At 41.3% G+C, this 12,455-nt stretch overlaps 1 protein-coding gene across 7 annotated transcripts in view; it reads right to left on the bottom strand.

Annotated features, from left to right (window-relative positions):
* The window catches only part of LOC122550693 (glutamate receptor 4), a 252,123-nt gene that overhangs the window by 40,772 nt on the left and 198,896 nt on the right, over positions 1–12,455 (bottom strand). For all 7 annotated transcript variants that reach the window (XM_043691816.2, XM_087988145.1, XM_087988146.1 and 4 more), the window contains exon 10: positions 8,377–8,583. In XM_043691816.2, coding sequence (XP_043547751.1) covers positions 8,377–8,583 — 207 coding nt within the window. The remainder of the gene's footprint in view (positions 1–8,376; positions 8,584–12,455) is intronic.

Genomic DNA, 12,455 nt, shown 5'->3' with positions numbered 1-12,455 from the left:
CACAGATTAACAGTCCCTTTAGAAAGTACACTCGAGCAGATAACAAATGTCTCAATGCTGAAATATATGAGCATCTTGTTATATCTTGATACAAATACTCTCCATTGGACAAGGACGCTGATTGGGACCTGATTGTGGTTCTGTGTGGGCCTGTATGGCAGACAGAAGACAGTACTGATGAGCCAGTGGAGCCTGCCAGATTTCCAGCATTGACATCTTCACTAAACCTAGTCCACTTTCCCTGAGATTAGGATCAGATTTTTGCCAGCACTAACTCTAAAATGCTGAAATGTTCACTGCTAAAAATCTCAAGTTAACAGTAAGATTTGTAAGAACACAACCTAATGTTCTTGTGCACAAAGTATAGAAGATGCATGGCAAATATAAATCCAAAGTGTACAGCATTACTGATGTTGTGAAAATATTCCAACCAAGTCAGGCTGCATTTCATCAGAAGGAGGTCTATCGATTAATTTAATGCAAAGACATTGTGACCAGAAAGCACTCTCTTTTACTTCCTCAGGGTTCAATCAATAGCAATGGGTGAAGACGCTGAAAATTAGGTCATCAGTCTAGCTTCTGAATTGATATGGCATGGTACTGGGCAGATGTAAAAGGGAAAAAAGGCTTTAACAGTGTTTGAATGCATTCATGCACCAATTTATGTGAAACTAAACCATACAGGCCAGTCCTCACTTTCTCCTCATACAAGCCAATGCTGGATGTTGGATTGCCAATTCTCCTGGGGAGCCTGTGAGTCTCCAATAATGACACATGGATCTTGCAAGCTGGATTATCTTCATATTGTAAATATCCACAGAAACAGCCCATCCTCTCGAAAAGGTGGAATTGATATGAGGACTTGGGGGCTGAGGAGGAGGGAGAGAAAAATAAATGATGACAGCTCAGGGGAGAGGAGCTAGCTTACAGCTGGACCTTTGCTACTAAGGTGGGTAGCGTGAGTGGGCAGATTTTCCAACTTGGCTGACCTGCTTGGTTTTAAAGGATACAGTTCTCATTTCAGAGAAGTTTGGAATCAAGGTAAACATGAAAGCAAATCCGAGGTGGTCACAGCAGGAAGACCAGAGTCAAGATCTGAGTTTCAGTTGTTTTATAAATGGTTAGGCTCTCTCTCGCTCAGATTTTACATTCTCTCACACCTTACCCAACCCTCATGTTCCTTCAATGCCAACACAAGCACTTTCCCATTCCACCTCCATGCCAACCATGCCTCCATTTCATTTCCATTCCCACTCACCCAGTAAGGGCAGTCTTCAGAAACCATTTGAAGATGTGAAGAAAATTTCTAACAAATGCACCTTTTATTCCTACACACTTGATAATGGAAAACCCCCTCTATTCATGAAACCCATTCAAAGATTTTAAAGTATTTTGATCTATTATTAAAAGTAAATTTCCAATCAGACAGTATATCAAAGTCAGCTAATCCTTTACTTAAGCAAGGAATTATGAGTGCAAGAGTTAAAGAGAATCCCAAGGCATTCTATACATATATTAAAAGCAAGAGGATAACTAAGGAGAAGGTGGGACCCACACATGGACAATAGAGGGAACGTGCTTGGAGGCAGAGGATGTGGGTGAAATCCTAAATGAATATTTTGCATAAGTATTCACCCAGGAGGAGGATATGGAGGATGGTAGGATTTGTGTGGAGCGTGCTAATATGCTCGGGCATTTTGGGATCAAGAAAGAGAATTAAAGTGGATAAGTCCCCAGGGCTCAAGGGTATCCACCCCAGAGACAAGAGAGGAGATTTCTGGGGCCTTGACTAAATCTTTGTATCCTCATTAGATACTGGAGAGATCCCGGAGGACTGGAAAGTAGTTAATGTTGTTCCTCTGTTCAAGAGATAATCTAGGAAATAGGGATAATCTAGGAAACTATAGACCAGTGAGTCGTCCATCAATGGTTGGGAAGCTATTGGAGGGAATTCTTAAGGATAGGATTTATGCACATTTAGAAAAGCACAGCCTAATTAGGGACAGGTTTGTTCAGGGCAGGTCATGTCTTACTAACCTGATCAAATTTTTCAAGGTGGTGACGAAGATGATTGATGAGGGCAGAGCAGTTTATGTTGTCTACATGGATTTTAGTAAGGTTTTTGACCAGGTCCCTCATGGTAGGCTCATCCAGAAGATTACAATGCATAGGATCCATGTTGACTTGGCTGTGTGGATTCAGAATGGGCTTACCCATAGAAGTCAGAGGGTAGTGGTGGGAGAGTGTTTTTCAGACTGAAGGTCCATGACCAGTGGTGTTCCACAGGGATCTGTACTGAGATTTCTTCTGTTTGTACTATATATACATAAATGCCTTGGATCAAAATGTAGATGGTTGGGTTAGTAAGTTTGCAGATGATACAAAGTTTGGTGGAGTTGTTGGTAGTATAGAAGATTGTCAAAGAATACAGCAGGATATAGATCAGTTGTAGATGTGGGCAGAGAAATGGCAGATGGAGTTTAATCTGGATAAATGTTAGGTCCTGCACTTGGCAGATCCAATGTTAAGGAAAATTATATATTTACTGGCAGGGCCCTGAATAGTACTGATGTATAGAGGGATCTTGGGCTTCAAGTCCATAGCTTCCTGAAAGTGACCACACAAGTAGATAGGGTTTTGAAGAAGGTATGTGGCATACTTGCCTTTACTAGTTGGAAAAAATTAGAATAAGATTGAGGATGTCATGTTGCAACTGTATTAGATTTTATTAGGCCACACTTAGGGTATTGTGTTAAATTCTGGTCACCACATTACAGGAAGGATCTGGAGACTTTGGAGAGGGTGCAGAAGTGGTTTACCAGGACGCTGCCCAGATTAGAGGGTATGGACTATAAGGAGAGACTAGAAAAACTTGGGTTGTTTTCTCTGGAGTGGCTGAGGCTGAGGGGAGACTTGATAGAAGTCTATAAAATTATGAGATGAATAGACATGTATGATGGTCAGAATCTTTTTTCCCAGCATTGAAATGTCTTAAACTAGGGGACGTGCGTTTAAGGTGAGAGGGAGAAAAGTCAAAGGAAATGTGAGGGGCAAGTTTTATACACAGACAGTGGTAGGAATGTGCAACATGCTGTTGGGGTGGTGGTGGAAGCAGATGCAATGGAGACGATTAAGAGACTTTTAGATAAACACATGAATATGCAAGGAATGAGGGAATATGGACCAATGGCAGGCAGAAGGGATTCATTTAATTTGGCGTTATGCTTGGCACAACATCGTGGGCTAAAGGGCCTGTTCCTGTGCTGTACTGTTCTATGTTCTATGAATGTTTCTTGCCAGTGTGAATCACGCTCCACCTCCTTGCCACTGCTGGTAAAAGTGGATCTGTTGGAAATGGGGTGGGAATTACAAATCTAAGCCTCACTTGCCATTTTTAAAGGCCCATATCCATGAAAATCCAGCCCTGAGAGCTCAAGAAGTGAGAGAGATTTGGTGGTAGCAGCTGAGGATAAAGGGAGATTGAGAATGGGGATTCAAGGATGGGGACTTGAGGGAGAGATGGAGTAGGAGGAATAGAGGTGCATACAGAAGGTGAAAATTAGATCATATGGCCTAAGGAACGAAGACGACTGAGGATTGGAAGAACGATACACTGATAAATGGGAGAGATAATGATGAAAATAAGGCTTAATGAATGAGAGAGTGTGGAAGTGAGTAATGGGATTGCATCTTTAGGAAAGGAAAAAGTGGGGAGAGGGAATGGGTATTAGAACAAACATTTTCTGTAGAAATGAGAGCAGGTGATACAATATGAAGGATCAAACTTAAAAGGGTTAAATGCAACCTGGAGATCCTTATAGAGATTATTGCAAAAGGTAGGTGAGTGGGAAAGAAATAGAAAGCAGAGGCCTTTCAACTGGACAACCAGGGAGAAAGGGAAATGGAGGATGCTTGGAATGGAATGGAGAAAATGAAACATCATTTAAAAGGTATTGAGATAAACAGTTAAAAAGGACCGGAGCAGGAGGTTGAAGAGTAATAGGACACCTAACCAAAACAGTGTAAGGAGGCTCTGAATATTGAATGGCCTCCACCTTTCCTGTAATTTCAATCACTTAATGAAAATTCTGCTTTGTTGAGTCTGAGCCCATGACAGCTGGCACTGAGCTGAGTTTATTCCTACAGGATATGTGAGAAATACTTCATAATTGTGTTCACTGTATATGCCGCAATTTTGTTTTTGGATTGATTCAGCTTAGCTTTGACAAATAAAGTTCAATTACAGACTAACTCTGACTAAGGTTATCTTTGCACAGACCCAGAATCTTAACTAGAGTTGAAAGAAGTGGCATCAATATTAGGCTGAGTAAAAGTGGCCTAATTTGGACAGCCTGACTTCTCATAGGGGATTCTACTATCACAACAAAATAAATACCAGTGTGCTATAATATCAGTTACAGCTATATTATCTTGGCATTATGTCTTCAATTACATGAAGACCTATAAAAGAATTATTACATGAAGAAAATCTGAGAATTACCAATATTACTAATTACCCAATTGGAGGAGGCGTTGCTGTTGTGGCAAAGTCACTAGACCATTATTTCAAAACACTCAGGCTAATGTTCTCGGGACATGGGTTTGAATCACACCATGACAGATGATGAAATTTAAATTCAATTAGAAAAAACTGGAAAAAAAGCTCACCTAATGGTGACCATCTAACCACTATCAATTGGTGGAAAAACCAACCTGGTTCACTAACATTGTTTGAAGAAGACAATCTGCTGTCCTTACCAGGTCAGGCCTACAACTCCTGACCCATAGCAATGTGATTAACTTTTAACAGATCTCTGGGTACCTAGGGATAGGGAATAAATGCTGGCTAAGCCAGCTGTGCTCCATTCTCATGAATGAATAACAACAAATCAGTGGTTATAAGCAATTAGTGTTAGAATTAAAGTTTTATCGTGCACAGTTATTTCACTCCCTGTGAATCACTGCACACTTTCAGATACCTTTAGTTGATAATGGGTGACCTCCTGGTCTTTGAAACCTGTCCCATATCAGTTGACACCTGATCATGGACTACAATACATAATTTTGATTAGATTAGATGGAAACAAGCCCTTTGGCCCAACAAGTCCACACCGACCCTCCGAAGAGTAACCCACCCAGACCCAATCCCCTATCCTATATTTACCCCTAACTAATACTATGGGCAACCTAGCATGACCAATTCATCTGACCTGCACATCTTTGGATTGCAGGAGGAAACCAGAGCACCCGGAGTAAACCCACGCAGACACAGGGAGAATGTGCAAACTCCACACAGTCTCCCAAGGCGGGAATCAGACACGGGTCCTTGGCATTGTGAGGCAGCAGTGCTAACCACTGAGCCACCATGCTGCCCCCTGTTAGGACTTAATGTTCATGATCTAAATTCACCAACATGACAAAATGGCACATGGACAGAAGTCATATGGTCAGAATGTCACATGATAATCCTCCAGAAATATCACCAGAGTTGGCAAATCTAGTAGATCTCAGCCACAGCCATGGCTCTGATCTGATTCTCAAATCTGATTGCTGTCCAGTGACTGCTGCTGGATAAAGTACTTGGGTCTAGGACAGATTCAGGTTTGCCTATTGTCCCCTCCTGGGATCTAGTAACAATGGAACCAGCAAGAGGGAAATAAAAAGTTTTTAAAAAGAAAATACAGAGCAAAATAGCAAAATAAAACAAAATAAGGAAACACCACAACATTTTTAAGTATGATATCAACTGTCGATACAGTTAATAGGGATTTTTGTTTTGTCCCTTTGATTTACCTTTGCCAGAACAAAATACTGACAGCCACACAAAGTAACAACCAAGGTATTTTCATCTGTTTTCAGAAGTTAGGAAGTCTGTACAGTTTGGATAGTGGGTGGTCTGCCCATTTCCAGTCAAACCACATGAAAACGTTGAAAGCAAAATAACTGTTTCCAGTGCACAGTGGAGCCAATCCATACATCTCAGCTGCTGCATTTGAGACCCTCCTTCAGAAATGGAATGAGGGAAGGACATTGTTTAACGTATTATGTTTAATACATAATATCCTCCTGACATTTGGGACAGGTATCCAAAAATATGCAAAGGGACAATTTGTGCTTATTATTTTGTAAGTTTCTGTCTTTCTAATTTTATGAATGGGGAACAGTTTAGAGCCAGCCGTAATTGTTGTTAATGTTGTAAGAATGATAAGAGCATGAAAAAAGTGAAAAAAAGCATGCCAGGGTGAATCATCAGAACTCCCTCCCTTTTGTTGAAATGTTGGACATCTTCTCTCTGACCTTGTCCTACTGATGGAAGTTACATCAGGGATCATTTTCTGCTGTGTACTAGTGGTAGTAAAATCATAAATGTACTCTGTCAGTACTTTAAATTGCGGCATTTCTGAGAACACAGAGGAAATCTTCCATGTTGAGGCATCAGGAGTTTCAGTCAATACTAAACTTGATCATATCACAGTGAAGTGCTTTTTCAATGGCCTGTGGTTTGATCTAGTTTGTTGTGGCACATTTTTAGAAGTGAATAGAATTAGAAATGGAGTCTTGTTTTATTTGTATGAATAGTGTAAAAATGACTGTGACTCATCCATGGCTTTGCATTTGGGGAGACAAGATTCAGTTTTAATATTCAAGTCATGATAAATGCCAAAATTGAGAGGGATGTCAGCTATAGAGAGCGAAGGCATCATAAAATCATAGAATCACTACAGTGTGGAGCAGGACATTCTGCCTATTGAGTCCACACTGCCCATCCAAAAAGCATCCTACCCATACCTACTTTCCTACCCTAACCCTGTATTTCCCATGGCTAACCCACATAGCCTGCAAAATGCTGGACACTATGGGCAATTTAGCCTGACCAATCCACCTAACCTGTACATGTTGTTGTAAGGATTCCTTTGGATCTGGACCCAAGAGCAGGTTGTTCTAAATGGAGTTGAGTTGATTTGAATTGGGGGAGCGCAGGTGATTAGCGCCCGATAAAAACTGCAGAATATTTCACCTGAACTACATTACGTCTCTGAAATTACCTTTTGAAATTGATGCTCCCTCCCATTACAGTCACTTCCATTATGCACTTGTCTCAGGGCAAGGTGTGACACCCTTTAAAATTGAAAGCTGCTAACATTGGGCCACCAATCGGCATATCTGCTACTACCGCCAGTATAAAAGTCTGTCCTAAGAGCACTGCCATCAGGAAAATTTCAATTAAACACGTAATTCAAATAAATAATTTAATAGGAAAAATGGTTGTTCACTCAAATCATAATAGATATGTGTTATGGTGCTTTCAAAGCTCTCGTTCCTGGTAAACATAGAAAAAAAACATTAAATGTTTCAAATTGGAATGAAAACCAAGATAGCACCATGCAGACAAAGAGACTGGATGACTTTAATGATTACAGTGATGGCAACGCTCCTTAGAATTAAGTTCTGGATATCCAGAAGCCACATTATCTTTTGCTTTATAATCATAAATCTGCCAATGAGGAATAAAGGATTCAACTGAATCTACCAAGGGTATAACATACCCACTGAAATTGAAATCTAAACAAGCATCATGGTGCTGCAGAAAGCAATGTCAGTTCCGTACTCCATCTCTTATTATTCGTATTGTCTGATGTGCTTAGTGCGTTATTAAAGAAACCAGAATGATCAAATTACGTTTTACATCAACCTTGAGCCCCTCTCTTGCATATAGCAATATTAATATTGCTGGTCATCCTCAATATAGCTCTATTATTTTGACTATTAGCTGGACTAATCACAGGGTGTCCCTGGTGGGAGATCAGCAGAATCCCTGGAGAAATGAGATAAAGGCTAAAAATAGCCAGTTATACAATTTCTCTTAGGGAACTGCCATTCTTCCTTTGAAGAGCACAAAGGAATCCCTTGGTGCTTCATTAATTTCATCACAGGATTTTTGGATATTATTTCTGAAAGATGTTGCACTTTCCTGTTTCCTTTTTCCACATATTTTGATATCTATAACATCTTCCTAAGCTTTTGGTAATTAGGACATTCAACACAAACTTCAAATGAACACCCAAAGGGCCAACTCATATTTAATGTCGAATTATATGCAGGAAAGCTGTATCCTTACATTTCAACATACTCTTGTTAAATTTGCTTTTTAAAGCAATGTTTATTGACAGCTCTTGAAAGCACCCAAATTCCTGAGGGAGCCACATTCCTTAAAGTCTTCACAGGCTGCAATAACTAGATTAATAACTTTGGTAAACAGTGCAAGCAAAAAAATCAATGCAAATACATTAACCACTGCACTTCTTATGTCAGAAAAAATTGAAAATAAGAAGGTAAAAAACATTACTTTCTGGCTATTATAAAATAGATGCTTACCCCATAAACAAGTTCGCCCACCATTCCATTCCAGATTTTAGTGTCTGGATCTCTTGCTCCATATTTCCCATCAGGAACGATTTTAAGCTCATATTTGATCCCGATATGCTTCGCAATTTCTGAAGCTAAATCCACACAGTAACCCTCGTACTTGTCATTTCCTTCCAAAGTGTCATGATTTTTCTTCAGCATAACATATGGACCTTCCTGATAACCAAAGAACAGATTAAGTCTGTGAAGCACATCGAAAGTTTGCATTCATTTAGTCGGATATACTAAAAGCACTACTCAGCAGAAGATCTGATTCAACTCTGTATCATAGGCATTGTTCCCAATGAATGACAATGGCTAATCTTGCATTTTCTTTTGATTAAGTTTCAGTTTTGTTGAGTTGCCTGGTGGGTTTCTCTCTGCACAACCAAATAGTTTTTTTTCCCTATCTTACTAAACTTATGCCATTAACTACCAATGGCACACCCCCCCGATCGAATTCTTGCCTAATTCTACCTCTTACTATACCCAGGACATCACACCCACTGCTGCGATATCCAGAAATAGACTATTATCTGCGCTATCTTTAAAAGGCTGCTTTGCACCTAGATCTACACTGTTAGTCTGGAGCTTCTACATGCTTTCTGATATTTACCTCAGACGTGGATGGCAGTGAAGGTCAAATTGGCATAGCATTTTGTGGGCAGGGAGTTGGAGGTCCTGCTAGACAGGGTATTGCACAGTTGGGATGCCAATTACCCTCAAGTTCAGCAGGGGAGGCCTTGACACAAGATTATGCCACCCTAGTCCAAGATTGCTACTTGGGTTGAAGCAGTCTGAATGATCTGGAAGAAGGCCCAGAAGTGTAAGAAGAAGGTCAATGATCTTTTCCATCTAAGTGCCACAATCTCTCAGATATTGTCTCTCTGATATCTCATGTGCACTGTACCTCTACTGCAGTACTCACCTCCCACCAAGGCTCATGCTCTATCACTCCCAATAATGCCTGCAACATTTTTGTTCACTCGCGTCACCCATCCCAACGCCCAACAGCATTAACCCTGCATGTTTCTGCACTGTGTACTCATTTGCTCGGATACTACTCCTCCTGCACAGAAGTGTACTGTAAGTGGATCAGATATGTGCCCTGTGGCTTCTTAGGGGCTGGTACATGTTGGATTCCAATATCCATTGATTTAGGGTGCATGCAGCTGAGGTATCTAATTTGGAGTCCTGTGGAGCAAGCTGTGAGTTGAAGTCATTAGATACCTGCTTTGACTTCCATGTTGAGTATTCTCAGCTCTTGCTTGTACTGGATGAATAGAAAGCTCCTTATTAAAGAAGTGAGGTCTACAGTTAATAAAGTCATTAATGGGCAATAGAACATATAGAACATGGAACATAGAACGTTACAGCTCAGTACAGGCCCTTCGGCCCTCGATGTTGTGCCGACCTGCGAAATTAATCTGATGTCCATCGCACCTACATCTTCTATTATTATCCATATGTATGTCCAATGCCCGTTTAAGTGCCCTTAACATTGGCGAGTCTACTACTGTTGCAGGCAGGCAGTTCCACGCCCACACCACTCTGAGTAAAGAAACTATCTCTAATATCTATCCTAAACCTATCACCCCTCAATTTAAAGCTATGTTCCCTTGCGTTAGCCTTCACCATCCAAGGAAAAAGGCTCTCACTGTTCACCCTATCTAACCCTCTGATTATCTTATACATCTCGATTAAGTCACCTCTCAGCCTTCTTCTCTCCAATGAAAACAGCTTCAGTTCCCTCAGCCTTTCCATGTAAGACCTTCCTTCGATACCAGGCAACACCCTAGTAAATCTTCTCTGAACCCTTTCCAAAGCTTCCACATCCTTCCCATAATGTGGTGGACAGAATTGCATGCAATACTCCTGGTGCGGCCTTACCAGTGTCTTGTACAGCTGAAGCATGACCTCCTGGCTCTGAAACTCAATCCCCTTACCAATAAACACCAACACACTTTATGCCTTCTTAACAACTTTGTCAACCTGGGTGGCAGCTTTCAGGGATTTATGCACCTGGACACTGAGATCGCTCTGTTCATCTACACTGCCAAGAATTTTACTATTAGCCCAGTACTCTGCATTCCTGTTACTTCTTTCAGAGTGAACTACCTCACACTTTCCCGCATTAAACTCCATTTGCCATTTCGCAGCCCAGCTCTGCACCTTATCCATGTCCCTCTGTAACCCACAACATCCTTCAGCACTATTCACAACTCTGCCTACTTTAGTGTCGTCTGCAAATTTACTAGCCCATCTTTCTACACTCACCTCTGGATCATTTATAAAACTGACAAACAACAGTGGCCCCAAAACAGATCCTTGTGGCACACCACTGGTAACTGAGCTCCAGGATGAACATTTCCCATCAATGACCACACTCTGTCTTCTTTCAGCTAGCCAATTTCTGATCCAAGCTGCTAAATCAACTTCAATCCAGAAACTCCTTATTTTGTGGAACCTTATCAAGCGCCTTATTGAAGTTCACTTCCATCACATCCACCGCTTTACCTTCATCCACCTGCTTTGTCACCTTCTCGCAGAACTCACTGGCCTATAATTACCAGGGTTATCCCGATTCCCCTTCTTAAACAAGGGAACAACATTTGCTATCCTCCAGTCTTCTGGCACTATTCCTTTGGCAATGATGACTTAAAGATCAAAGCCAAAGGCTCTGCAATCTCCTCCTTGGCTTCCCAAAGAATCCCATCCAGCCCAGGGGTCTTATCTATTTTCAGATCTTCCAAAATTGCTAAAACCTCCTCTTTGTCAACCTCAATCCCATCTAATCTTGTAGCCTGTATCTTTGTATTCTCACTAACATTAGCCTTTTCCAATGTGAATATTGATGAAAAGTATTCATTAAACGTTTCCCCTATGTCCTCAGATTCCACACACAACTTTCCACTACAGTCTTTGATTGGCCCTAATCTTACTCTAGTCATTCTTGTCTAGTCATTCTTACTCTAGTCATTTCTGATAAACCAATAGAAGGCCTTATGGTATTCCTTGATCCTATGCACCAACAACTTCTCATGTCCCCTCCTGGCTCTTCTTAGCCCTCTCTTGAGATCTTTTCTGGCTAACTTGGAACTCTCAAGCCCCCTAACTGAGCCTTCATGCCTCATCCTCACATAAGCCTTCCTCTTCCTCTTGACAAGAGTTTCAACTTCTTTAGTAACCATGGCTCCCTCTCTCGACAACTACCTCCATGTCTGATAGGTATATACTTATCAAGGACCCACAGTAGTGAGTAAACACCTTAACTTGCTGCTGCCTAATGAGAACCCTGCCTCAACATCCAGAACTTAGTTGAACGATGTAGTGAGTTAATTCCAGCTTCAAGCTGGACTTCTTTACATCACTGGACTTTACGTCACACTGTAAGCGTTTGCTATAAATTCTGTGTCTTACAATTGTGTACTCCACAACCACCTGATGAAGGAGCAGCGCTCCGAAAGCTAATGCTTCCAGTTAAACCTGTTGGACTATAACCTGGTGTTGTGTGATTGTCAACTTTGGACTTTTCATGTGATTCTGCCCCTGTTTTCCACCATAGCCTATGTAGTTTTGGCTTCTAAGAATCTGGCCAGTGTTACACAATCACTGATATTTTGCCCTCTCACTTGCACAATTCTGTGGTACACAACAGAAGGGAACAGTGCAATACTGGCAATGGGATGACAACTTCATCACCTCAGCTCTACGGAGGAGATGGTTTCATAGAACATAGAACATAGAACATAGAAGAATACAGCGCAGTACAGGCCCTTTGGCCCTCGATGTTGCGCCGATCCAAGCCCACCTAACCTATACTAACCCACTATCCTCCATATACCTATCCAATGCCCGCTTAAATGCCCATAAAGAGGGAGAGTCCACCACTGCTACTGGCAGGGCATTCCATGAACTTACGACTCGCTGAGTGAAGAACCTACCCCTAACTTCAGTCCTATATCTACCCCCCCTTAATTTAAAGCTATGCCCCCTTGTAATACCCGACTCCATACGTGGGAAAAGGTTCACACTGTCAACCCTATCTA

Source organism: Chiloscyllium plagiosum, unplaced genomic scaffold, assembly GCF_037043375.1.
Source record: "Chiloscyllium plagiosum isolate Xiang-an unplaced genomic scaffold, Cpla_swu_hap1 HiC_scaffold_6, whole genome shotgun sequence".
Classification (NCBI taxonomy): domain Eukaryota; kingdom Metazoa; phylum Chordata; class Chondrichthyes; order Orectolobiformes; family Hemiscylliidae; genus Chiloscyllium; species Chiloscyllium plagiosum.
Note: the sequence above shows the minus strand (reverse complement) of the source record. Positions and strands in the feature narration are given on the sequence as shown.